Source organism: Fonsecaea nubica (assembly GCF_001646965.1).
Source record: "Fonsecaea nubica strain CBS 269.64 chromosome Unknown Scaff10, whole genome shotgun sequence".
Taxonomy (NCBI): domain Eukaryota; kingdom Fungi; phylum Ascomycota; class Eurotiomycetes; order Chaetothyriales; family Herpotrichiellaceae; genus Fonsecaea; species Fonsecaea nubica.
This window is the reverse complement of record NW_019173683.1, coordinates 21,251-48,853: the sequence shown is the minus strand read 5'-3', so window position 1 is coordinate 48,853 and position 27,603 is coordinate 21,251. Positions and strand designations below refer to the sequence as shown.

General features: G+C 52.8%; 5 protein-coding genes across 5 annotated transcripts; 2 read left to right on the top strand and 3 right to left on the bottom strand.

The window, feature by feature from the left end:
• Positions 1–335: 335 nt before the first annotated feature.
• On the top strand, positions 336–5,231 carry AYO20_02299 (hypothetical protein; the record flags this gene model as incomplete). The annotated part of the gene is made up of 1 exon (XM_022640603.1): positions 336–5,231. The coding sequence occupies one exon, from the start codon at positions 336–338 to the stop codon at positions 5,229–5,231; it is 4,896 nt and encodes a 1,631-aa protein (XP_022503252.1).
• Positions 5,232–9,411: 4,180 nt separating this feature from the next.
• Positions 9,412–9,744, top strand: AYO20_02298 (hypothetical protein; the record flags this gene model as incomplete). The annotated part of the gene is made up of 1 exon (XM_022640602.1): positions 9,412–9,744. The coding sequence occupies one exon, from the start codon at positions 9,412–9,414 to the stop codon at positions 9,742–9,744; it is 333 nt and encodes a 110-aa protein (XP_022503251.1).
• A 6,174-nt stretch (positions 9,745–15,918) lies between these two features.
• Positions 15,919–17,118, bottom strand: AYO20_02297 (hypothetical protein; the record flags this gene model as incomplete). The annotated part of the gene is made up of 1 exon (XM_022640601.1): positions 15,919–17,118. One exon carries the CDS (start codon positions 17,116–17,118, stop codon positions 15,919–15,921), a length of 1,200 nt encoding a protein of 399 aa, XP_022503250.1.
• Positions 17,119–21,148: 4,030 nt separating this feature from the next.
• Positions 21,149–24,095, bottom strand: AYO20_02296 (hypothetical protein; the record flags this gene model as incomplete). Its single annotated transcript, XM_022640600.1, has 2 exons — positions 21,149–24,026; positions 24,079–24,095. 2 exons carry the CDS (start codon positions 24,093–24,095, stop codon positions 21,149–21,151), a joined length of 2,895 nt encoding a protein of 964 aa, XP_022503249.1.
• Positions 24,096–24,952: 857 nt separating this feature from the next.
• AYO20_02295 (hypothetical protein) lies at positions 24,953–26,386 on the bottom strand (the record flags this gene model as incomplete). The annotated part of the gene is made up of 1 exon (XM_022640599.1): positions 24,953–26,386. The coding sequence occupies one exon, from the start codon at positions 26,384–26,386 to the stop codon at positions 24,953–24,955; it is 1,434 nt and encodes a 477-aa protein (XP_022503248.1).
• Between the last annotated feature and the right edge of the window lie 1,217 nt (positions 26,387–27,603).

Below are 27,603 nucleotides of genomic sequence, written 5' to 3'. Positions count from 1 at the left end.
CCGAAGCTGGTCCCGTTCAAATTCCTCCCTTACATACTTGACCTTCCAATCCCCGAGTTGTGGATGTTGTCTGCAACACCTTTTCATCCATGAACGGGCAGAGATTGGCGCGCAGGAGTAAAACTGGAGGAACACAATGAGCATCGGGGATGGGAACAAGAGCAGGCCCAGTTGCCTTCTTTCATCTTCAAGTGACTTGAAGTTGTCAAGACGACCACCTACTGCATTTGAGGCAGGCTGACTTGAGCTGTCGCTGCCGCATTTCGACAGACGCCAGAAAAGCAAATTCACACTATCCTCATCGAAGCTCAAAGGTCACGAACACCCTGGATACGATGCTTACAGCACCTCAACGTTCCCTGAATATGATGGATCCCATCAGAGATCCCAAAATCTATCAACGCCCACCAAATGGTGCGGCTCCTCGACAATATGCCATCCCCGCTAACTCGAGTGCTCTTGGACACGGACGGTCACGTTCTACAGGACTCAGCTATGCTGAACATGAGATGATTAGACATCGGAAGACACCCAATGGCGGGAGGTTGTACGAGCCAGATCCAGCTGCATTAGACAAGAGTGTGCAATTACCCGCGTCAAAGCATCTCATCCTCGCTTCATCGCCAGCATTTCAGCAGCCTACACCTTCCTTCGCCGGCTCGTCACCATGGTTAGATACGAACCGTTCCCAGCGATCAGACCGTTTCGACGGGACAGATATGGGAAGAGATGGAAGACAAGAAATACACCCTCAGCCATACAGGGCCTCGAAATCATTGCCGTTTCGCCCAGCTTGGGACTTTCCTGGTGGGCTAGATTCCATGCTCAATCAGACGCTGCCAATACAGCCGACACAGAGGTACTATGTCCAACCCGGCTCGAACATCCCCACCGTCCTCCCCGCTAGCCTTCAATCCCAATTCGGACCTACCGCATCCGCTGGGCAAGAGTTATATGGGCCGTATTGGCCAGATGGAACATACAATCCCTATCGTCCAGCTGCCATTCGAGACAGTCGTTTCTTTCCACGAGCTCCGACCGAGAGGTTTCCTTTGGATCATCACTTCGACCACTTTCATCCTCTTCGAAAACATGGCCGGTTGCCAGTTGCGCCAAATGACAGTTATCTGCACAATATGTCCCAGCAGATGCTAGGTACGCCTATGGGATTGGTTGAGTCGCCCTCGTCCAAATGGAATCTTCACCAGAATGCCTTCCAGGGCCCACAGTACCCGTACACTCATCCTTACTCGTTACGTGACCGTGCAATAGCAGACTCGATAGCTCCTGTGACCGGACCAACACTTGTATCTCTTATCCCTGGTCCTCGTTCAGAACGCATTGCCTTCAGAGACAAGACCTTCGCCTGGGCCAACAAAATTTATATGGATCTTCTTCAAACAATCAGGTCTTCTTCCAAGGACCAGCGTTCGGGCACACATGCTGCCTCGGGCATGAGGACTGCAATGAAACCCACCATTTTCCCCAAACCACCCGTTAGATCCGGATCACACTTCCAAGCGGAGTCGAAGGACCAACCACCGTCTCAGCGGCGGGAGACCTGTCCCAGCTTTTTGGTAAGTGGCAGCGAACAGTCCGCGTACGAGATTCCATCCCGACCACAGACTGCCATATTCAGAGCGCCCAAAGCGTTGACCGCGCAAGAATTTGGATCGTTTCCGAATCAGATTGAGCCCAAAAATATCTCTCGACAACAGTATGAAGTTGGGCATCCAACGCATGAGATGAGGCAGGTCAGCACCAGGGTCAACAACGTGCAACAGGTATCCTTCTTCGAATCGGCAGCCACTGCACTTCAAACCATGGAATTGCTATGTCAAGAAGCGGATGTTCCTTGGGTTGACGGTATGCTGTTGGCAGGGTGTTTGGCTTACGGCCTGGGCAACTACGTCAAAGCTGAGGAATGGTACAGGGCAGTTTTGAGACAAGACCCCAGCCACATTGAAGCCATGTCTAACCTGGCAGCAACCTGCCATGCGCTCCATCGCCGCGAAGATGCGCTTAAATATTGGTCAGATGCTGTCAGCTTACGACCAAGCTACTTTGAGGCCGTGGAACATCTAATCGGGCTGCTGTGCGCTAGCCACAGGGCCAGGGAAGCTGTCAGTGTGATTGAGTATGTGGAGAATGCACTTCGGGTCCGGGGTGAAGATGCTCATAACTCATGGGCCGAATTGAGTGACGCAGAAAGCGATACCAAAAGCCACGCTTCGAGTATCAGCACCGTTGCCTCATACGACAACGCTCAGTATGACTACGACACCGATTACAGCCAGAATGTCTCGGTCGTATCCGAGTCTCAGCCTCCTGGCTACGGTTCGAGCGGCTATGCAATCGCTGGGGCAGACAATGGACGGATGCTAGCTCTTGTGCATGCCAAGGCGAATATGTTATATGCCCTCGGCCAGAATCACACCGCCGCTACAGCATTCGAGGATGCCATTCTAATCTCGACAGGTCGGAGGAAGCAAGGGATTAGAGGTCTGATTGACGATATTTTGTCGGCTTGTCTGTGCACCATCCGGGATCGAGAGTATGTCAGAGCAAAGCTTGAGAGCAAGGAACCCGTTTTGCTGGCTCCCGAGCACGCTGAAGCAACTGCCAGACACATGTTCCCACCAGAAGGCAATCTTCCTGGGCTAGAATATGTCTCGCCGCCCTTTGCAGTACAGGCTGGAATCTCCACCACCAGCAACTGCCTGCTCTCGCTCGCCAAGATCTATCAGGATGGGATGTCCAATGCGACCGAGATTGGGAGCCTGAAATCTCCGACGACAAGGGAGATCCTCGCCCTGTACTACTTATCTTTGTCTCTGCAGCGGAGTCCTTCAACAGCGAACAATGTGGGAATCCTCCTCGCTAGCGTTCAGCAAAGCGTGCATCCCGACCACCTCGCCGATTCGAACTTTTCCCAGATCTCCAACATACCAGGAGTTGTTGCGGGCACCGGCGTGTCGCTGGCATTGATGTATTACAACTACGGCCTCAATATCGATCAGAAGCACGCTCATCTGTTCACGAACTTGGGCAGCCTGTTGAAAGATATTGGCCAACTTGGCGCTGCAATCAAGATGTACGAGCGGGCGGTAGCATGCGACGGAAATTTCGACATCGCGCTGGCCAATTTAGCAAACGCCGTCAAGGATCAAGGCCGGGTGTCCGATGCGATTGCCTATTACAAGCGAGCAGTGGCAGCCAACCCTGACTTTGCCGAAGCAGTTTGTGGACTAGCTACGGCCCTGAATTCGGTGTGCAGTTGGGACGGCCGGGGAGGCATTTGCGCAAATGACATTTTGCGCGACAGTCTTCATGTAGACGAGCGAGGAATGAAACAACCTCCGTCACGGCCACACGGCTGGATCAACCGAGTGGTGGAAATGGTCAAGAAGCAGCTCAAGGAAGGGGAAACTTGGGGATGTGGAACACTGACCCCAGCAGTCATCGACTCATTGGCCTTGCAATTGACCTTGCACAAGCAGTCGTCCCGGGACAATGGACGAAATCAGACACTGGATACTGTACGACAAGCACTCCGATACTGGTCCGGACAGCGATGGGAAGGATCCAGGGTCGTGCGACTCGTTGAACGCGCGATCCGCCAAATTGGCTGGCAATGGTATCAGGACCGTTATGTACGTCGAAGGGAGTACCCGCCTCGAAAATACGCTCGACCATATCTCCCCAATGCGTTAACTGCGCCATCGGCGCCAACAGTGCTTCCCTTTCATACATTCACGGCACCACTCTCGGCGAAACAGGTTCGACAGATTTCACAACGAAACGCCTTGCGTATCTCTGTCTGTACTCTTCGATCCGCATGGCTTCCAGCGACCGTTTTTCCACCACCATCGCCTCCGAATCCTTTTCTGAATGTGGGCTATGTCAGCTCCGACTTTAACAATCATCCTTTGGCGCACTTGATGCAATCCGTCTTCGGGCTGCATGACCCATCGCGAGTGAGAGCCATATGCTACGCTACAACTGCCTCGGATGGCTCTGTCCACCGTCAACAGATTGAACGTGAAGCACCAATCTTCCACGATGCGTCATCGTGGAGCGTGGAACGGCTAGTCAACCAGATCGTGAAGGACAATGTCCACATCTTGGTCAACCTCAACGGGTATACTCGAGGCGCACGAAACGAAGTGTTTGCGGCCCGGCCTGCACCTATCCATATGTCTTTCATGGGTTTCGCTGGCACACTGGGAGCTGAATGGTGCGACTACGTGTTTGCGGACACGATCTCCGTGCCGCCGGACACACTGTCGCCGTGGCGACGTAATGTAGATATTGAAGATCGCCTTCGGGCGGACTCGTTGGTGGAGGACGTCGAGGACTGGGTGTACTCTGAAAACGTCATCTTTGCCCGCGACACGTTCTTTTGTGTCGACCATAAGCAAAGTGCGCCGGATGCCGAGAGTGGCCCTCCCAACAACAACGATCCCGCCAAACGTGGAGCAGCTTGGGAGCGCGAACAAGACAAGCGCTGGAAGCTGAGGAAAGAGTTGTTTCCAAACCTATCCGACTCAGCCGTCATTTTGGGCAACTTCAATCAGTTGTACAAGATCGATCCAGCCACGTTCGACATGTACCTCCAGATCCTCAAGGGGGTTCCCAATGCAATATTATGGCTGTTGCGTTTCCCGGATCTGGGGGAGCACAACCTCAAGCGCTACGCAGAGAAATGGGCCGGCAAGCAAGTTGCTGATCGAATCGTGTTTACCGACGTGGCTGCCAAAGGGACTCACATTACACGAGCCGCCGTTGTGGATCTCTTCCTCGACACACCCGAATGCAATGCGCATACCACTGCTGCCGACACAGTGTGGTCTGGCACGCCGATTGTGACGTGGGGCAAATGGAAATATAAGATGTGCAGTCGGATGGCGGGAAGCATTGTAGCTAGTGCACTACCAGAAGGGCGCGAAGGCGATGAAGCGCGGAGAGATCTGCTGGTTCGAAGCGAGAAGCAGTACATTGACACAGCGATTGATCTCGCCCTCGACCTCAAATACCCATCGTCCGAGTCGAACGGGCAGAGAATGGGGCGTGGACGGGGGAGATTGGTGGAGTTGCGGCGCATGTTATGGGAAGGACGGTGGTCTAGTCGGTTGTTCGACACGAAGCGATGGGTGAGGGATTTGGAAATGGCATATTGGTCTGCTTGGAGGAAGTGGGAGAAAGGCGAAGGTGGTGACATATGGTTATGAGGGAAACGAATGAGAGTGAGCTCTCAAGGTGCCTTTTTTTTCATGCAAGACTGAGCGAGCAATTTTACAGGGATGGTGCTTCGCATGCAAGCGAGCTGGCGTGTTGCGGGTGGAATGGGCTGGGATGATTCTGAGACTTGTCACAAAGAACAGGCAGGGCGCCAAAAAAAAGTTGTCCACAGTGCGAAGGACGTGTACGGGTGTCAGGGACTCAGGGATGGACGGACACACAGACAGACATGCACGATATGGGGTTTTTCTTCTTGATTCATTTCTTGTGTTAGGGAGTGATGGATCAGGCTCAGCCGGCTGGATGGAAGGAAGGAACAGGGAATGTCCAAGCCATCGATCATCACACGGGATATGAAAGATAACTCTTTTGACGACGTCTACGAAATGAGAAAGGACCAGCTTCGAGTATTTGGTGAGCTGGGGTTCTTGAGATGTTGAGTTCTGTGTCCCAGGCATAATAAGATGTAAGACTTCGTCTATATCTCGACGAGGATACTGCGCATGCTGAGTGAGAGTATGAGTATCGCTTGCTTTCTCCTTTTCTCTTCTGGCGATATGTTTGATGTATGTACATACATGCCTGGCCAGGTACGTACGTACATGTTCATTCATGCCGGGGGTTTCTTCTCTTCTCTCTTCTCTTCCCTTCTCTTCATACTTCTTGCTTTCGTCTCCTCTTTTTCCTCCCTTACTTTCCCTCCTGCTTCTCGCCTCGTGCCTCGGGTCCCCTTGACCTTTGGCCCTTCCCTACCCACGTCCTTATTCGTCCGCGGATGATGGATGTATGGCCGCTGGACAAGCAAACGTAAAGAAGAGACGAACGATAAGGAAGAGGAAGAGTAGAAAGGGGAAAAGAGAAAGAGAGGGAGGGTGAGAGAGATCACTGACATCCCTTCTGTTTCTGGTCCTGACCCTACCTGTGGAGCTGGCTAGCCTGCCCCGAGCTCATCCAGACCCGTCAAGCCGAACAAGGCATTAAAGCATTGAGGCATTGAGACCCTGCCGGAAACTCGAGAAGAAGAAGGCCCTTGATTCTCCGTGCCAGACTTGTCGGTCATCAGGGGTTGGGCTGGCATTTCAAGCCATCCTCTCATCATTTTCAGATCAGGTCTGCTGCCGCCTCTTCTTCCGGACGCTCTCCTCTCGACGCTCCTCTTCCTCTTGTTTGTTCTTTGGCAAGATGGATATCTGCGCACTCGAGTGTCGAATGTCGAATGTCGAATGTCGAGTCTCGAATGACTGAGGTACGTCAATGTACTTGTGCAGGCGGCCGCCATGGAGCCAGATCCGAGTAGGTAGGTAAGTAAGGAGGAATGGCTCATCTCATGTCATCTCATCGCATCTCATCGCATGGCATCGCATGGCATCGCATGGCATCGCATGTTGGAGGACCCGCATTTCAGAGGGAGATATTCGGCCAGGTATTGACAGATTGGGAGGATGTAAATCACGACAGACCCGACCAGAAACGACAAGACCGATCGATAGGAAATGCTCGAGAACTCGCACCTGGTTTGACATGACATGACATGACATGACTTGGAAAGAAAGGATGTGGTAGTCTATCCAGGGCAGGGTAGAGCAGAACAGGGCAGAGGCATAGCAATTAAGGGACGGTGATATGGAACAAAGCGAGGCAAGAAAACGCGATAGCCCTCCCCCTCCCCTCCCCTTTCACCTCTCCCCGGCACGGACCAACAAGTAAGTACCTACTTGTACGGCGAACAAGTAGACGTCTCAAGAGGGTGCGAAGCCGAAGACGGTACCCGACTCGGTAGTAGTGGTACAAGTAGAGAACCAGCAGAGGTTGTCAATGCCCCTTGCCCTCCTTCGTCACCATCGTCCATAACGAGAGGATAGGAGAGGAGAGGACACAACACAGCATGGCACAGCATGGCATGGCATTGCAACTATGCTATACCATGCTATGCTATGCTAGAGAAATGTAGTCTGGAATCCTTTCCCACCTTCCTCACCACTCCCTAAAGCTTCTTCCGTTAGCGAATCGGCCGGCGGAAAGCTAGGAGACGATGTATGTACTTGCGATAGTACGAGGTAAACTGCGGAACAAAGCAGGAGATGTCTCGGACATGAATCGCATTCGACTCGGGGTCTTTTGCCTCTTCTTCCCTCCCCCTGTAACTAAGTAGGGACCTACCTACCTAAAAAAAACAAGTAAACATACTTACTTGAGGTAAAGAGAGACAGACCCATCTCCGCCCATGCCCAATTTTCTTGCCCTTGGTGAGCCTTTAATGGGCCTTTGGGTCTGTGCCGTGTGCGGGTCTCGTCCTTTACTTGTTCCTTGTACAGGTCCAGGTACAAGTACTTTTTTTGCTTTGCTAAAGGGGGTGAGGGGACAATGGTTAGTGATTGATTCGCTCGTTTTGCACCATAGCATATCATAGCATAGCAACCAACAAAAGTCCGTCATCGACAGAGGGTGATGCTGGAGTGGGTCGATTCGATTCGATGCGATGCGATCAATGATTAAGCCAGTAGTGGGCCAAAGAGGGAGCGATGAGTGAGTTGACTGAGAGAAGGTCAAGCAAGACTCAACACAGCACATCTCAAAGCCCGTCTTTCTCCGTCTCCGTCTCTCACCCATGGCACGATCCGTCAAAGCAATCACACACACTCGTTGACTCACTCTTTGCTCCAGCCAGGTTTGGTTGGGGTGTGTGTTTACTCGTCCTCTAACCCATCTGGCCATCTTGCCATCGTGATGTGAATCACTCGTACCTGATACCTGATACCTGATACCCACCAACCACCGGTACTGGCTGTGCTGGGCTAGGCTAGCAGCAGCAGGCAGCAAGCAGCAGGAAAAACGTTGGCAAATAAACTTGCAAGTTCCGCGTCCGCGTCCGCATCTGCGTCCGATACATGCGCCATATGCATGCACTGTATGTAGGCACTGTATGTATGCACTGTATGTATGCACTGTACCTTGGAAAAAACGTCTTTTGTTGGGCTTTGGGCGTTGGCCGTTGGACAGTTCCTTGTTTCTTCGAAGCCCTATACGGGTACAGTGGCAGAGTGGATAAGTAGTGGATGGAGGTTGGCGGGTTGCGATTATTGAATGCAAGGCAAGGCAAGTCAATGGAAGGCATGGCAAAGTTCTGACTTTTGACCAGTAGGGACTACAGAACCAAGTAGTGGCTGGTGAGTACTAGGGACTAGGTAAGGTGGAGGTAAGGCAAGGGAGGGAAGGGGCGTCTGTCTAGCCTGTCCGTTGCATCTCCAAATGCAAGTACATATCTACCTAACTGCCTTGTTATTGGTTGGTTGGTTGGCTCTAGGAGTACGGAGTACCTGGTCTGGTCTGGTCTGGTGGGTGGCTCTGGACGGCGGCCCTGGTTCAGCTGAAAAGGATCTGCAAGGTGCCGAATCAAGACTAAAGCGCCCCCCTCCACCACCACCACCTCCTCGTCCTCCATTATTCCATCCCCTCCAACGCCATACAAGGTCTGGTCTGGTCTGTTCTTGTCTGTGCTGTGCTCTGCAGTGCAGTACCCTACACACCTGCATGTACGCCTTCACGCCTTCACGCACGCACACACACACCCATGCATGCATGCATATCCGAGGACCGACCGAATAGGAAGCAACGACACCGAAAAAAGATGCCTCTAACAAACCAAGATCGACCGATCTGGATTTGAGGAGTTTACTTTGGGCTTGATTAAGCGGTAAGCAGGCGAGAAGCGACTTGTGGGAGGCCTAGTAGGGTAGTAAGCATTCGTAGTTTAGTCCCCTTTGCGAGATACAACTCTTCGCGGTCGGCAGGTAGCGGTGTATGCCCACAACTCGCACAACTTGCACGTCTCGAAATGGTTCCCAAGAAATATACTTTGGCTCTTTTCCAGGCCCTTACCCTGCCTTTGGTGGACATATTATTAGGTACGAGGTATGTAGGAACAAGCCAATCTCGTATCGACGTTGATAACCGTCTCGCGCCGACAAAGATCCACAAAAGAGCGGAGTTTTGCTTGGATGGGGAGTGTTACACCAAGGTCTCCTTCGTAGGTACGGGCCCTGGAGAGAGTCGCATCCAGGGCAAACCCGAGGGACCAATAATAAAGTGTCTGGTTGCGATTTATTGTTTCAACGCCTTGTTTTGGCGACGACAGTTGTTCCCCGTCATCTATTGCTCGTCATGCTCATCATGGGTCTTGCGTCGGGGTCGGGGTCTCGACCTAGTCTGCATCTGCCCGCCACCACCACCACCGTCACCAAGTCGAAGAGGAAGATGGAAGAAGAGCGTAGAAGAGGGATCGACATACTCCCCAACAGCCCAGGGGGAAGCTTCGTCCAGAGGCATTTCCAAGGTGTAGCAGAACTTGTACCTCTAGAATCTCTGCGAGGATGTCGAGATACCCGAGCTGACGCTTCGAGGACGATTGACTTCTTCGGATGCCGGAGTGCGGTGGGGGCCATGTACAAGTATGGAGTCAAACTCGTATGCAGGGAGGGCACGAGCAAAGACGGCCAGGGCTAAGCTTCGCAGGCAGTTGGTGATTGAACGGGCATGCACCAAGCTAGTTGCAGTTGCGACAAAGACAAAGCTCAACGACTTGAAACACTTTCTTCTGGCCAAGGTGGCCTTGTGATCAAACGATGTCGAGGGATGATGGGGAATGATGGGGATGGTAGTTACCGCTCTTTGCTCCCTGTGCCTTTCGCTGACTGGCCGCGGCATTGAGGGAGCTTTCCACCTCGAAAGCATGGCGCAATGACTGGTGCCCAACATCCAAAGTCCTTTGTAGGGTGTACATGTCGCCTTTGGCCTGGAATCAGCCATGATTGACCTCCCCCGTCGATGACTTCCCACAAATCCATCCCTGTGCCCAGATAGGTGCTCTTGTTCCATGACAGCCGGTTGGAGCAAACAACAGAGTTTCAAGTAAGAAAAAGCGGGAAAGGGAAAGTCTCGCCATCCAGCTAGGTTGATGGCTGCGTGACGGCACGGTAAGTCCCACCGTTTTTGGCATCCACTTTTTTGACAGATTATTGCCTTTTCTCCCCCTCCTTCTCTGGCCCGTTTTTTTTTTGGCCGACAGCGGGAACGAATGCTCATGTACCTCGTCCCTAGAGGGACTTGTCGGTGGGCACGATTTGGGGGGGGGGGGTGGCAAATGTTTGAAATATTGATGGTGAATTGACCGGTTGTGGACATCCGAAGACTTGATTCCAGGCGCAGATATTTGCTCTCCCGCTGTACAACACGGGGCGGGTGGATTGAGATCTTGGCTGGACGGCAAGCAATGGTTGAATCTTGGTTGCTTCCAGTCATCAGTCACACAGCATCTTTCATCCAGACCTTGTCAGCTAGTCGTTAGGTGTGCGTTGTGGATGGAACGGTATGGCTCAACGGGTGAAGGGGGGAGCGCCCAAGGGGGTGGCCAAATCGGACATGCATCTCCACTAACGACAAGGGATAGAGAAGGGCTGCTGCAGCAGCATGGACTTTGGCAGAGCAATGCCTGTCCTATTTTCGGGGGAGTAGAAGGAAATGCCCTGGTCTCCTTGTCGTTAATTCTTGCCGCTGCCGTGAGCCGAAGTCGAAAGGAGGCCTTTTCTTACTGGGTCGCTAAATCCTATGGGACGAGTGAGGCGGCAGCGTCACTGGGCGAAAGCACCTTTTGTAGCAATGTTGAGACTTCCTGAAATGTGTTGGCAAAGAGTACCGAGTAAGTCTACGAGGAAATTGTCGCCACTTGGGTGAGAGGAAGGATCAATAGAGTATGCAAAACGGGGAGATTCCAATGAACAAGGACCGGGGGGAGTTTTCAGTCAGATACCAACAAGGAAGACACTTTACTTGTACCGAGTCGAGTAAGCTCGTCCGAGCTTCGAAAACAATCTTACAAGTATCACGAGCGGAGGGACAAGGGGGCACCCCCTCCTCCTTTCAATCCAATATTGAACAATAATGATGTTCCAGCGAATCGGCTCGTGCATGTTTGTTTCGTGAATCGTGACAAGGTACGAATCCCTAGGCGAGGCCATCTGTAGGAGGAGTAACAAACGAGCAGGTACCGAGTACGAGGAACTAGCACCAACACCAACACCAACAAACAACCAGCCCTAGCTAATAATGGTTTGTCGGCTGAACGGCTGGCCGTAGCATGGCGTTGGGGAGGCGAAAGCAGCTGGTCCAAGCTTCTACGTGGTGAATCGGTACGCGTACGAGTATCTCCTTGACAACAGATCAAGATCCTGGGACGAGATTCATTGTTGTGGATAGTTATAAGTACAAGTATATACCCTCGATGCCTCTTGACACTTTATTACAAGGACAAGATCCTCCGAGGAAAAATACGAAGATCCTGACTATGCCATCAAAGTACTCGTACGGAGTATACGAGTCCCTCGTACAGACGATACGCTTAGGCACTACTCCGTAGGCACTTAAAAAAAACGCCACGCCCCCAAGTCTCAACGGCGAACGGCTCGCCGACTAAAAGCCACGGACTGGACAAGTGGAACACATGACCCTGGCCCGTGTGCCCGTCAATCTCGAGTCTGAAATTCGCAGACCAGGGTCAACCAACACCACTACCACAAGGTGACAAGGGTCGTTTGAAGAGGGATTTTTCTAGTGTCGTCCTTTGTCTCGTGGCAGACAAGATAGACAAGAAACGCCAGAGACGCCCATCACACCTTTTTTCCTTTTCTGACTACCTACTTGGGACTTGGTGAGCTCGCTTAGCTGTGACAAATGCAGATCGAACCCGGGATTTCGCAAATCAGCCATTCATATTCGTTGGTGCAAGGCTGACAACTGACATTGGCATTTTTGGACATTTGTGACGTTTGCCTTGGAGGAGAAAAGATCCGACGGGATCTGCAATGCAATCCAATTGCGGTGTGTGCCTCGTATACCAGTACGAGGTACAGAAGGGTATCATCATTGTTTTTTGTCCTGCTATATTTTCCCTACGGTATGATACTCACTTAGGTAGTCAGTCCTTTGCTCGTCGACATTATCATTGTACTTTGATCCCGAGTATCAAGTACTCGGTACCTATGCTTGCTCAACGGCGGTAGCCAGCTCAGTCATCACTGGCTGGCTACTCTCGTCCTCCTCGCGTTGACCATCTCGCTTCAGACCCGTAGCGGAAGACTAGGTTACTCTACTGGGAGACAAAAGATCGCCGATCTTTTGCTCAGTCGACGAAAAGACGAAAGCTGAAAGCTGAGTGGGTGGAGATACAGTTTTTACAGTTGCTACAGTATGTTTAACCCACGGAGTCCCTCGGAGGTACATACATACCTAGGGAGGAGTAACGAGGTAGCTTTTCCGGGGTTAAAAAAGTTGCATACGGTAGTAGTACTCGAAAAATATCACTGGTATCACTTACATATGCTGAGTACTCGTGCTTTGGACTTGGGGACAATGTGCTTGGTAAACTTGTTGTTGTCTGGGAGAAAACACGAATAATACGAGTATGGTAGCATTGGAAATCTGAATCTGATCCTTCCACTCCACTCCACCACACCGTACCACACCGCGTCTCTTATCCAGTCACCCAGTGTCCACTGTCCACTGTCCACCGTCCACTGTTCACAGTTGGTTACTGGCACCCGTCCGTGGCTTGAAACAAACCGCCCTCACAGTACAGAAAATGTCCGTGCCTTGCCTCTGCTCGGGGCCGAGCGAGCTCCATACGAGGAGCATATCTAAATCAATAATCAATGCCTCCACCTACCAGTACACGTACACGTACTATTAGTAACATCGTAAGAAAAGGGGAGCGAGATCGAAGGCATGGAAAAGAGACCCGCCCCAGCGGACAACAAGTACTCGGTACGAGGGAGGTACTTGGTAAAAAAACAAGGGTTCTGGGTGGTGGAACCGTAGGTCCAAAAGGGCGATGGATTTTTTTGTCCACTGATCTACGAGTCTATTGTACGAGAAGAGTATGTACAAAGTAAAAGTCCAACGGCCCCTAAGAAGTCTTTGTGGTCCCTGTGGACAGGGAGGGAGCAAGTTACATCATGATCTCCCTTGGGGCGGGCTCCTCCAGGGCTCCTCTGGGCTCCTCAGCTCCTCCACGGCCAAGCTGCGAATGACTCTCAAGCTTTTCACAAGTAGGAACTCCGTCAGGGGAGGCGAGGGTCTCTTTTAGTTGTGGCCATTGACAAGACATGCCTTGACTGGTACCTACGGAGTACGTACGGAGTAATAGGTAGAAGAGGAAAGCACCACCAGGCTGTACCGAGTACCTCGTACCCATCCAAGGACCCTCCTCGTACCCGTACCCCGTACAAGGACCGAGTACTGTATGTGGTATGGCCGCCCGCCCGCTCTCGCTTCAATGTCGGCCGAGCCGACTTCTTTTCGATCAGGCAGATACATGGCTCGATGGGTAGATTGGTTGAATGGGAGCCTTGGCTGGCACAACAACAGCCGACAACCACCGACAATAGCTATTGCTAGCGGGGTGAAACAAGCGAAGAGGGAAGAAAGCCTTGCCTCTACCGAGTACACAACAAGGGTCTCTCTCTGAGGGAATCGTAGGTAGGTAAGTAGTAACTCGTATCTGGGTTTCCTCTCTGTGCATCGCTCGTAGGTAGTAGGTAGTAGTGGGGACCCGCGCCGGCATGTCCAGGACCAGGACCAGGGCCAGGGCAAGGCGGTGCCGCAAAGAGGCCAGAGGCAGAGGGCAAGTTAAACGCTTGGGACCTGGATGGGGACCCCCATGGATCCTGGGGTCAGCTCCCCAATGTGCCCAATAATGCATCCAATTGTCCCAATTGTCCCGCTACGGGGACCAACTGCTGAAGCCCGATCGGCGACCCAAAGTCTCTTTTTGGTGCCTTTTGTGGCTGGGGGTTTCCTTGGACTTCCAAGCCAGAGCGCCATTGCGGCCGGGGTCACCAAGGAACCAGGACCAGGACCAGGGCTAGTAGTAGTAGTTGTAGTCATCATGAGGTCGATGACCCCGGTTCAGCGTCGAGCGTTCAGTTTGTCTAGTGTTCAAGTTCAGGTTCCAAGTTCAAGCGGCTGGTGGAGGTCAAGTTGACAAGCACACAAGGACATCCAAGATCTCCCCTCCCTCCCTTCTTACGAGTACCTACTCGGCAAGGGCTCCACGCACCGGCAGGGAAGGCCTAGTCGCAAAACCTCCTCGCTTGTTCGCCCTGCTCGTCCCTTGCTAGACCGAGATATCTTGACGTCTAGCGCTTCTTGGCGATCTCTCAAATCTTTCCCTGGGCAAAAAAAGCCAGCCCTGGTCGTGACGCTGCCGTGAGAAACGCTTGAGAGAAGGGATGGGGGAAAGACTTCGAATCCCTGCCGAAGCCGCGTGATTGGTTGGCTCTGTTAAGGTGGCGCGCCCCAAAGTCCCCTTTTTGTCCAAAGTCTACGAGGTACAGACACCCAGTACAGACAGATATCGTAGAGTAGAGTAGTTGCCCGCCCCAGCTCGGTCGGGGTCATTGTTTCTCAATAATGGAAGAACGAACGCGTGGCGGCGCTCGCCATTCATTGCCACCCCCGGTGATGTGATGGTCTTTTGTGACGGGCACACCCAGCCCAGCCTGCCAGCCCAGCAATGGGCATAACCAGGACCAAATACCGAGTAACCTACTCGTCAACGGCCGACCGACGGTGGGATGTGGATTTCTGGTGGACCAGACAGGGCCTTGCGACAAAGGAAACGAACCCTGTCGACTCGACCACCCCTCCCTCACCTCACCTCACCTCAGCTTCTCATGGTATCATTGACATTCATTCCCCAACAGCTTTCCAGCTTCCAAGTTCCCCGTCGGAAAGACTTCGCGGTTCGCCACCAAAAGATTCCTCGGGAGTAAATAATTGAACAACTGACAAAAAACATGTGGGTGGGATGCATGCACATCAATGCACATCAACGCACAACACAAAAAAACACAAGCAACCGTTCCAAAACGGTCTGGCCACCCATTTGAGGCTGCAAAAGTTACTTTATCAATAGAAACAAAGATAGCCACGGCACATGAGGTTCATGGCCCCGAGTACCTCGTCAAGTTTGTACACTGTCGGAAAGCCCAATCTATGTACGTAAAACGTAAAAAAAAATGTCACAATTAGACAATACTTTGCCGTATTGTATTTTCTGCATCCCGCCCGCAGTAATAGGTGGGCCGTTCCAGCGTGCTGCAATCCTGCCTGTTCTGGCTATGTACCAGCCTGTCCATCATCAAAAGTCCCCATCAAGGTGTGTTCGTATCAAGAAGTGAAAGAAGGAAAAAAAAGACCATCCCAGTGAGTTCGCCCTGCAACCTGTTTCCTGGAAGTCCAACTGGAACATCCGTTGTAGACTCAATACAACTGAAATTCCCCCAAACCCTGGGACTCCCAGTCCCGCCCGCAAAGAGATAATCTCGTCAAGTCCCCGCCCAACATTATGTCAATACAATGAAATAGATTTTTTCTTGATACCCGCAACCCGAAAAAACACCCCGCCACCTCCCTTGCTGATTTTGGGGTATCGTAGAGTCTTGCCACTCATGAAATTCCAAGTGGGCGCCACATGGCCAACTTACCGCCGTGTTATTACAATGGGTCGTTGGAGACCCGACCGAATAAAGCAAAAAATGTTGTTGGCATGCTCGTTGCCATGCCTACTTGTAGTAGGCCCGGCTTTGAGGGCGAGCATGACACACTGATATTGCTCCCGTAAATTCATTCAAGCAGCCGCGCCACGTTCATCCGAGTGTCTTTCTCGGTCGTCTTGCCGCTAGATGGGGTCGGACTGCGACCCTCTGTCGTGCTGAAACTTGGACGGTTGTCTGCCGCGTCGCGAAGTGATGCTGGGCGTGACAGGCTTGGGAGAATGGTAACCTCGGGGATTACCGAATCCGCTCGGCCTCCTGATCGATGTAGTCTCATGTCTTCGTGTGCCCGCCCCTTCCAGGTGCCATCAATCTCGGCATCAGGATAGTTACCCGTGCTGTTTCTGCGGTGCATCTCTGGCCACAGATCGATAGACGGCAATTGACCCACTATCCCACCAGGGCGCGGGGAGGTCACCGTCTTGGGCGAAATAGAACAATTCGACTGGTTGTCCGACACGAGCGATGGCGCCTGCTGGGGATACGATCCCTGCGAAGCTTCTGTCGCCGCGGGAGATGGAACAGGCGCTTCGTGCCAGTTAAGGGGGGGCAGCTGACACTCTAATCGAGTGGGAGACCAGCTATGGAGCCCAAGGAGTGGTTTCCCCCCCGGGCTAGGAAGGTTACCAGATGCCGAGTGAGGTTGAAGAGGACTCAAGATCGGCTGGTCAGACCCTGGGTACAAGAGGGACCGGCAATCAGTCTGCACCGACAATTGATGCCCGCCTGGTCGTGGAAGCAGGTCGTACCGACGCTCTGGTCGCAGGGCTAGTGTGTCTGAAGGGCTGACTTCGGACCTGTGAAAGGGATCCGAGACTGAGAAGGGTGGGTGCGCGAGCTGGTCTGGTAGATAAAGTTGCTTCATCGGTAGAGACGAGGCTGATGCCAGAATGGGTTGCGCTCGATATCCCACCATTTTAGCAGCGCCATGCGGCCCTGTGTTTCTTTTCCGGCGGTTCATGCTGCCATTCCACCAGTTCTTGACTGCGTTGTCGCTCCGGTTCCCCAGTCGTCGTGCAATTTCTGCCCATCGCTTTCCCATGTCGCGGACCAGTTGCTCAATCACTTCGCCCTCTTCGGCCGAAATGGGTTCGTGGTTCAGCGACGGTTTCAGATTTTGGTGATATCGCTCCCGACACTGTTTGGGTGATCGGTGTTGCATGTGCTCCGAAATGCGAACCCAGTTGTTCGGGCCCTGTGTTCGGACAAGATGTAACAGGGTAGCATCTTCCTCTGGTAGCCAAGGGCCTCGTCGGCCTGATCGAGACATGGTGATGAAGGAATGAATGAATGAATGCGCAACCGAGTCTCAGGCGCCGTGAACTAGTCTTGTTGACAGAATGGACACAAAAGTCGTGAAGGAGTTTCTGTCCAGAGCGAGTCCAGTCGATACAAGGAGCGTATATGTAGGAAGACGGGCTTCAGTGTCAGACTTGATCTGAGTTCTGCGCCAGTGGGGGTGGGCGTGAACGGTCCGTTAGAACCCTCAACTTAATATCCACACCTAAAACCTCCCAGGAGAAACGGACAGGAAAAGCAGTTCTGTGTTTGACGGTTTGTTTTGGAAGAACGGCTGTGTATAGGATTTCTGAAAGGTGAGCGCGATGTCGAGTAGGAAACGGTAGAACAGGCTTTCTGAAGAAGTTGAGAAAAAGAAGGATCGACTTGGAGGCAATAAATTCAAGATGTATTGGATGTTCAAATGATCATCCAATAGACAGCCAAGGTTACGGGTGATTCACCCCTCCGGTCCGCGCTTGACTTGAGTAATGATCCGAGCCCAATTCGTGTCTTGGGGAGGTGAGAAACGCGGCAGAGTTGGGGCTCTGTACTCTAAGGAAATGAAAGGGTGAAATGCTGATATCGAAACCTTCTGATCTTCGATGTTTGTAGACGCACGGATACAGGTCGAGTGGTCCATAGAGGGGGAATAAGGGAAAGAGGCGCTGAATGCACGAGCTAGCATCGCGCCATAGGAGGCGAGTTTGGATTCCTCGACGTCCTCATTCGGAAGCCCGGCTGGTTGTTTGTGGATGGTGGATGAGAAGCAAGAGCCAAAGCTGGGACCCACGCCCGTGCTTCCCGGATCACTCCTGAGTGAACTCTAAAGGGATATGGGAAAGGTTAAGGGTATGGAGCAGTTGTTCTTCGGCTAAGCCTGCCAGCTCCCCTACCCAGGCCAAAGTCCGCAACCCAGCCAAAGAGGTACGGAAGGACCCAGGGAGACAAGGGCCCTTCAGCGCCAGCTCAACGCCGCGATCGCAGGGAAGCGCTAGCCCTTTTGGTCGTAGGGATCCATCTTCTTCGCCTTGTCCAAGGTCCGATGGGGCATGTCGAAGGGCAGGAGAGGAAAAGGCAGCGTAAGAGCCCGCTTAAAGTCGACCCAAAACGCCCAAAGTCTCCACCCGATCGATCTGAAGACATGGGTGCACCCAGGTCCATTGAGCCAGGCCTTACCAGGACAAGCAAGAAGGTAGGGCCGTCTTGACAAATTCACCCTCCCAACACGGCAGGGTGGAGGGTTGCAAAGTTCACGCTTCAGTTCTATTGCATGCATAACGCGCGGAAACTCTCTCGACACTTTCGTCGATCTCTTCAAGGTTTCAGCAGCATTGAGATGAGTATCCCGTAGAAACCTGCCCTCATCTGCATCCAAACATTGAGGGGGTAAACCTGTTGATCAGACCATGTCGCTCCAATCTGGACCAGCGGCAAGTCCCGAGCATTGTATTTGTCCCACAACAACAAGCTGAAAGTGGGCCCGTGGAGGGGGAAAGAGGGTTAAGCAATGTCGAGACATGGGTACTTGATTTTCTTTGCGCGTCGAGTTAATCCGGTGTCGTTGGATCCTCTCGCCAGTGGAAATGGACCGGAACACCCCTGACCGGTGACGACGATGGCGGGTTTACCCACGGTCAGGTCAACAAGCGTATATCGTCAAAGCACCGTTTGCTGAACTGCTCGAGGAAGCAGCTGCAACAAGTATAGTGGGATGTCAGGTTGTGATCGAGACCTCAGAGAGCCGTGTCCTCTGACTGGTCCGAGGTTTGGTCTTCACGTCAAACATTTGACCAACTAAAATTGTGAGAGCCACGGCTTCCAGCCGGAGCGTTTTGACCGTTGTGGCCCTTGCGAGGCCTGACAGTCGATTGGAGGAACAGCCTGACTGCCGATAGCGTTGGCGAGGCAAGGACCCAATGACAGATGAGAGACAGGGATCGCGATCGCGTCCGGAATCTGGCGCGCGGAATCCAGCGACCTTGGACAGTGGGAACCTCCAGCAGGCTGAGACGACTAGCGGCGACTCGAGACGAACGCCACATTCATTAGAACATCCCCAAAGGGACAGTGGCCAAAACTTCCTCACGAGCGTCACCAGGCTTGTGCCAACTTTGGTCTGGGAAGATCATTGACTCCGCCAGAATAGCCCACCCCGTCAGATCCAGTCGCAAGTACGAGCACCTCTCATAGTATCAAAGGTAAACCCCCCTTGTTGTGTGATGACCCCTCCCCGCCTTTGATTCTGTTATGACAACAACCCGGGTGGGATGCTGAGTGCCCCGGCTCATTTTCAGCTCATACTGCCCACACTAATTCCCTTGTGGAGTGGCAATTGTCCTAGAACGCCATCTCGCGGGGTATACACTGTATCCTCTGTTCAGCTCGTCTTGATCGTATTGAACATGAAGGCTGTGATGCGAAATTGGTCGGTGGGGTTGAAAGAGGCTCTGAGTCGGTGCGACGATCAGGACGGTTTCCCCTGAATTCCCAGTCAACAGGAGGGGTTTGTCGAGTCCCGCGTTGAGTAGCTACAAGTTCTTCGGCGAGGGGTAAGATGCGGTCTGTAAAGTCTGAATGAGGCCGGAGTACCTGGGTAGACTTCGGATGCGGTAGCCGGACTTTGATGGAGGGGGCGGCGAACACGAGGGTCAAGCGACGGGGAAGCGCTGAGGGTGTAGCAGGGGGGGTTGGTTCTGGTGGTGGTGGTGGTGGTGGTGTGGTGGTTGTACTGCTGATGGTGGTCCAAGGTCTCCATCACCTCCATTGTAAAAGGAATCAGAGTTCAGCTGCTGCTGCAGCATCCAGGGCGACAAGACTTGTCCCAAAGTTGTCCGTTATTGAGAGGAGGCAAGATTCGCGGAACAAAGACCGAACAACGCAAACTCTGGTCAACTGAAACATCCCGCAGCACACAATGGGAAGATAGTTTTCTCTCCATCCCCTGATTCTTCTCATTTGGGTCTGTTGTTGAGTTTTGGCAATGAACATCTATTTCCATTTCCGTCTATATCGCTGCATGTCAAGAAGAACATTGCCGTCTTTGGCCTCTCTATCCCCCTTCTCCTATTACCTACTTACACTCTTTTGATCCGATATGGGAGTTTCTCTCTGCTACATACCCGTGGTCCTGGTTCCCGGCGAAGAAGGGCGCCAACAACGTGCGGGCACCAAACTGGCCTGCGACCAGTATAGACCCATCCGTTCCTTTCCCCTGACGCGTTCAGCGTGAAGCTGCATTGCTTCTCACCACCCTTTAGCAAATCCTCTATTGCCATCGGCCGCGAGAGTTCTACCCTTTCCGCTGAATGGGTGGCGAGCGCGGCCACCACGGCTGCGCCAAAGTTCTGGATCTCGTCCTCGGCAACCAACCTTGAGTTTCTCTACCTGGACACAGCTCTTTCTCGGTCTCAGCTAGACTGCCCAACTCGGCGTCTCGAGGGGGATCAACAACATCAACACCCAGAAACTCCACCTTCTAGAGCAGTTGTTAATTTGCCACAGCGCGAAGATTGACACACAACAGCGCGTCTTGCGCGTGGCAGAAGGTCCTAGACTTTGCTCACCCCCGTTGCTCTGGACTTGTTGTTGCAACCCGTCGCCAGTTGACCGACAGGAGAAGCCCGAGTATGCTTTCGACGGGAACTCAGATCGCGCACTCAAGCTTCACGTCAACGGACATCTCGGGCTCCCAATTTCCGTCAATATTGATCTCCAGGAGTCCAGGAGAGTCCAGGAGAAAGCGAATGTTCCCGGTTGCCATCGCAGCAGCGAGCTTGTATCTCTCAGACGGGCTCAACGGGACTCTCGAGCACAAGCTCAGGCGTTCTGAATGTCTGTCCATTCGTAGGTTCGTTCACGCATGGCGATGATCAACTGTAGGAGCGAGGCATGGGCATCGTTTGCGTGAATTGTCCTATTAGTCTTCCCGTTTCAACGTGAGCTTTCTGATCTCCCACGGTAGAGTGTGACCTGGTGTGTCCGTGACAACGAATCTTGAACCTTCAGTTGTCCTCTCATCCCTAGGCAATGTTCACAAACTCCCTCTTTTTCCCTCTGATCATGCCCAGAGCGGCGCCATCATTCTCTTGCCATGTTTCTTCGTCGACATATTCAGTTTCCCCAGCTACTTCTCTCACCCTCCTCCCCAATACCCTCAATCCCGCAAGATTGAACCCCAGCTCTCCCTTCTGCCTTGTCAGCGTCCCTCGAAACTTGCTCCTCACCTCCTCCAACATGCCCTTCATGGCTCTTGAGCTCACAATCTGCTTTTGGTGCGTCTTTAGCATAAACAGCAATATCCGACAAGCCAAGGGGATGGCCCGGCCGTCTTCAGCCCAGAGAGCCAGGAATGTGAAGAGCGCGGGAATCTGAGAGAACGAGAGGACGAGCAGCGCATCTTGGAGAGACGCCGAGGGTATCTTTTGAAAAGTGCTGAGCACATAGCTTGATGCGGATATGTTGTTGTTGGCAAGGAATATCGGATTCCGCTGTGGAGGTGCGGCTTTCGGATTCGTTCTTTTTGCTTCATCGTAGATTCGCATTGTTTCGAGATCTTCCATACCGACTTCCAGTGCTTCCGCTATTTTCTCCCCAGCCATCAACGTCTGGGCGGTTTGCTTGCCGGCCGGGCCTGCTTCCAGACCGTCCGTGTTGCCCTCACCGTCGATCTCATTTGCGTCATTCTCCAGGGATGTCAAAAGAGTATTCTCATACAAATCCTCCAGTTCTTTTTCTCTCTCTTCCTCCAAGAAAATCTGCTCATCCGTCTGATGCCACATGCGGATGCTCTTATCGTGACTCGCCGTCACAACAAACTCCCCAGAGTGGGCCACTGCCATGGCCCAAATCTCGCCCTGGTGACCCTCCAGCTTTTGGATCTGCTCAAATTTGTCGGCATCATAATATTTGATCACTTTATCTTTGCTGGCAGAGAAGAAGTGATGGCCGTTCCCCTCGTCGTTATTCGGAACAAATTTGACGGCGAGGATACTATCCTGGTGGGCAAAAAAGGCCTTGTGACAATCTCCAAAGTCGAGGCCCCACACCCGGACGTTCTTGTCAGCGCTCGAGGTAACGATGAGTTTGCTATCGTGACTAATGTCCATTGCTAGAACAGGGAGCTTGTGGCCGTATAAGGTAAGGAAGAGCTTGAGCGTGTCCACGAAGAAGACCTTGACAGTATTGTCCAGCGTGCTGATGGCGAGGAGTCGCTCGTCGGGAGAGAAACAGACGCTTAGAATGTCGTCGCTGATCTGAAGGGTCCGGGTATGGGCAAGAGTGAGCTTTGCACTTTTCCGCGTTGTCCCCAGAACTTCTTCCTGGATGACTTGAAACTGCCAGAATTTGGCACTTTTGTCGGCAGAGCCAGTGAGAAGGGATTTGCCGTCCGGGCTGACCTGAAGAGACCAGATGTCTCGCTCGTGCGCGTTAATGGTGTCCAACAGTGTTGATGCGGCAATATCAAACACTTCAAGTGTACCCTCTCGTGTCCCCACCACGACGATCTTATCACCTGGCAGAAATGCCACGCAAAGAGCGTGACCGCAGTCTAGGGTTCGCAAACAAGTCTGTGTCCGTGTGTTCCATATCTTCAAGCTGCCGTGAGAGGCTGTCGCTAGCATTCTGTCGTCTGAGCTAAGCGCAACGCAGCGAATGTCTGTACGATGGCCGGGCATATCGACGGTGACAGCGCGGTTGTACTCTGGAGCTTCAGATGATTTCTTCTTGTCTGAAGCCGCGACGTCGAAGAGCTCGAGTTGGTTGTTTGAAGTGGCCACCAGGACCCGGATCGACTTGCCAGACTTTCCCCCTGCCCAGTCCATCGATCTGACTTTGCCTCCCGTACGTATAAGAACATGAGGCACAAATATGTCCGCAGCTGTTGCGTGGGACATGTCAGTCGAGTCTTCGACATCGTCACCGACGTCAACCCCCGAATCGGCATCGGTTGTCCCCGCCTTCTCTTTTCTCCGTTTTCGCTTTCGCGCCAGGGATTTTCTGACTTCTGTCTCTGAGCGAATCCGGAATATCTCTACAGCTTTGTCGGAGCCGTGTACGGCAATCAAGTCGCGTTTCGGGTGGAATGTGATACCTAATGGCCGATCGCGGCCGTGGCGATAGAGCGTCCCTTGTTCCCGCAGGACATTTTGTCCTTCTGGTATGTTCATTCCCGTTTTCTGTTTTAAGACAGCGTCGTTGATCGACCACACTTTCAACTCGCCGTCGTTTCCCGCTGTAATGCAACCGCTGTCGCCAATCATCAGCCCGAGAGCCCAACATTCTCCATTCGTTTGTGTGACATGCGTCTCGATACAGTGCTGGGTAGACAAGTCCCACACTTTAATCAGGGCGTCTTTGCTGGTAGAGAGGAGGAAATCATGAGATGTTGAGTCATTGTCGAGGGCGTCTTGGGCATCGACAGCAGTAAGGAAATTAAGGGAAGTAATTTGATCCTTGTGGCCACGAAGACGATACAACCCCACCTCGGCGACCAAATCCCAGAGGATAACGTCGGTGTCCTTTGATCCGCTGGCTAGACGAACTCCAGAGTGATCAAAGTTGAGTTGTGTTATCGCTCTCCGGTGTCCGTTGAAAGTGATGATCACCGTTGCTGTTCTCGAGTCCCATATTCGAATCTTGCCATCGTCGTAGCCCACTGCAAACACATCAGGGTCGACCTGACTCCGGCAGATGACGGTGACAACAGCATTATTGTCCTCGATGTTCCATACTCCAACTTTTTCTGACGTCTTGAGATCCCATACCAGAACTGCCTCGTTGGCACCTACATAGGCACGACCGGCACCCCCTCTACCCTCATGCTCAGAGGTTGGGTCCCAGACAACGTTCGCGGAGGCTGTACAGATCTGGCCGAAGGTCTTGCTGTGCTCGAATTTGCTAAATAGGTCAGTACTGCTCCGTCTGGTCGCTGGATTTTGTCTTGACTTACAGATATGACTTGACCATTGCGGGAACTCTGGCGGCGCAAACTCGAGTGAAGCCAAACAACTTTTTCTTGAAATGCGGAGAATGTAGTTGGCAATTGCTGCAAAAATGCCAAGACTTGAAAATCTAATGTCCGCCATGTGCAGTCTGCATCTGCGCGTCCAGAAATCCTGACGTTATCCTCAACACGATTGCACGCGCCACAGGTGATGGTAGGAGTGGCTGGTGACATGCACTCCGTGGGTTACTTCCCACATGGGTGTTTGCCAAAGGACGGCCATCATTATCATCAGCAATACGTTTCAACACTCCACGGGTTTCAACCCAACCCTGCACCGCTTTTCAACCTGTCGTGGTCTATGGGTGAACCCCTTAAACTTGAGGACTGCAAGCCAGCGTCACCCCTACTGCTGTTGTGGGCGGATTCCCTGGCCGCACATTCCTGCATCCCCGTGCTGCAAAAGGATCGACTCTACTTATTCTTGATACTAAGGAATCTTTTGTTTAAAAAGATTGGAAAATTATCTTGATTTCTAAGAAAAAAATTATTTTCGTTTTTCAGAGTAAACACTGAACACATCTAGGGGTTTATCGGCACTGACTGATATGGGTGAGCGCTGAACACTGACCACAGAGCACTGAGCATAGCGCCACCGAACCGCCGGGGGTTGATACAAAAAAGAATCCTTCAGAATTTTCACCATATTCATCCGAACGCCTCTTCATAGGGGAACATGAAACACCTCCGTCTTCCTCGATAAACAAGCCAGGAAACATATCTCGGAGCAGTCAATTGACTGGCTAGGGTGGATGTCAGGGGTCTCCTCCGTCTCGACGGGCGAGCTAGTGCGAGTAGAGCAGAGGAATCATTCCGTGTCTTACGTGCTGGTGACGACTTCCTTCTTGACGCCGTTGGGATTCGGCGCGTATAACGTGCCCTTGGACCACTCCTCGCCTTCCATGTCCTTTTTCCATGTCGGGACCCAATCCTTGGCCCCCTTGAGGCCGGCGGCCTTGAAAGCCTGCTCAAAGTCGTGGATGATGTCTTTGATGTGCTCCAACCCGAGACTGATCCGGATCATGTCGGGGGTGACGCCTCCCTTGATCTTTTCCTGGTCGGGGATCTGCTGGTGGGTCGTCCGCCAGGGGTGGATGATCAGCGTCTTTGCGTCGCCGACGTTGGCCAGATGCGAGCACAGTTTGAGGTTGTTGACCACGGCTTCGACCTCGTCGATGTTGCCCGCGACGCCGAAGGTAAGGACGGCGCCGGCTCCCTTGGGCAGCACCCGCTGCGCGAGCTCGTAGTCCGGGTGGGAGGGCAGGCCTGGGTAGTTAACCCACGCGACGCACGGGTGCTTCTCGAGCCACTGGGCGAAGGCGAGCGTGTTGGACACGTGTCTGTCGGCGCGCACGGGGAGGGATTCCAAGCCCTGCAGGAAGAGCCAGGCGTTGAAGGGCGACATGCACGGGCCCAGGTCTCTCATGGCGTCCATGCGCAGCTTGGCCGCCAGGGCCTTGTAGCCGTACGTCTCCCAGAAGCGCATGCCGTGGTATCCCTCGGACGGTTCGGTGAAGCCAGGGAACTTGCCCGAGGCCGACCAGTCAAAGTGGCCGCCGTCAATGACGATGCCGCCCATCGACGTGCCGTGGCCGCCGATCCACTTGGTGCACGAGGCTGTGACGATATCTGCGCCCTGTTTGATTGGCTGCGCGAGGTAGCCGCCCATGCCGAAGGTGTTGTCGACGATCAGCGGGATGCCGGCCTCGTGGCACACGTCGGCGATGGCCTTGATGTCGGGGACGTTGAACTGCGGGTTGCCGATGGTCTCGATGTAGACGGCGCGGGTCTTGTCGTCGATGAGGTTCTTGACGTCCTGCGGGTCGTTGCCCTGCACGAACTTGCAAATGATGTTGAATTTCTTCATGTACACGCGGAACTGGTTGTGCGTGCCGCCGTACAGGTTCATGGTGCTGATGTAGTTGTGGCCGGGCTCGCACACGGAGGTGATGGCCATGAACTGGGCGGCGTGGCCGCTGGCCGTGGCGACGGCGCCGACGCCACCCTCGAGCATGGCCATGCGCGTCTCGAAGACGGTGTTGGTCGGGTTGCCCATCCTAGTGTACACGTAGCCGTCCTTGGACCAGGCGAACTTGCTGGCCCCGTCCGACGCGTCGGTGAAGTTGTACGCGCATGTCTGATACAGCGGCACCGCCCGCGAGCCATTGATCGGGTCGGGTTCCTGGCCGCCGTGCAGCGCGACCGTCTCGTACTCGGGAGCTTTGCTCACTTCGCCCAAGTGTCCGGAAACCATTTTTTGGGTTCTGTTCTGTCTCGTGAAGTCTCGTAAGGTTCGTAAGTCGAGAGAATCAAGGGGAAGAAGCTCTTGTGGTAAGACGAGAAAGAAGACCTGTGACGAATTGTGGAATGGATTGATAGATCTATGGATTGACTGATATTACAAGAAGGAGGATGAGGATGGATCATATATGAGAATCTCCAAGCAGGGTGTCTGTCCATCTTGATATACTGCCCTCTTTATCCAACATACGCCTCTCTCCCCGAGGCGGCCAATGCACGTCCCAAGTGGTATACCTTGCTGCATCGTGCGGCGTTTGCTATTGCTATGCACCGTAAAGATAGCAACTGCCTTGCAAGACGTTGCTTATCTCGACAGAGACCGGCGAATGGAGGGGTAAGGGAGGCGGGGCGGGATGCGGGATGGGATGCGTGATGTGGGATATGACATGCGAGATATCATCAGACATGATACACGTCCGCGCATGATATGGACCCGAAAACCAAGGTGTTTGTTTTCTTCCTGATTAGGAGGTTGAACACAGCCCTTGCAAAGAATAGGCAATGATAGCTTTTCTTGGTTTGTATCTCCTTTGTCTCCCCTACTCGCTTACCTAGGTTAGCCCCTTTTTTTCCAAAAGCCGGAGATACCCGGATCGTCCGTTCCTGATTGGCCCGCCCCCTTATAGAAGTGGTCCAAACGCCGCCGCTTATCAAAAAAGCAAACACCGGCACACACACACACACACACAAGCGCCACCAGCACCACCAGTAGTAACACCACTGGCACTAACCGGTGTTATCTTTCTCGACTACGACGTGGACATCTGGACATCTGTACATCTGTATTTTGTACTTTTGGTAAAGTTGCCTGATTCTGACGTCTGGTGAGATCGAAGATGACGATCAGATGGACTTTTGCGCCGAATACCAGGTGATAGGCCTAGGCTGAGTGCTCAGAGGTGGTTTTGAACCATAGACACAGCTGACAGAGGTTGACGGTGGTTGGTGTATTAAGTGGAACACTCTCTAGATATCGACCACCCAGAAGAAAATGACTGGCATGTTCGAGTCCATGAGAAATAGAGTAACAGGGCTAGCTACGGATTATTGAGGTGGTTGTTTGTCATCAACGGCAGAGGTAGAGGCAGAGGTTGCCACATAAAATCTTGATGGCTTGATATACATCTAATATTCATAATGCTGTACATACATATTTTCTATCGTCTACGT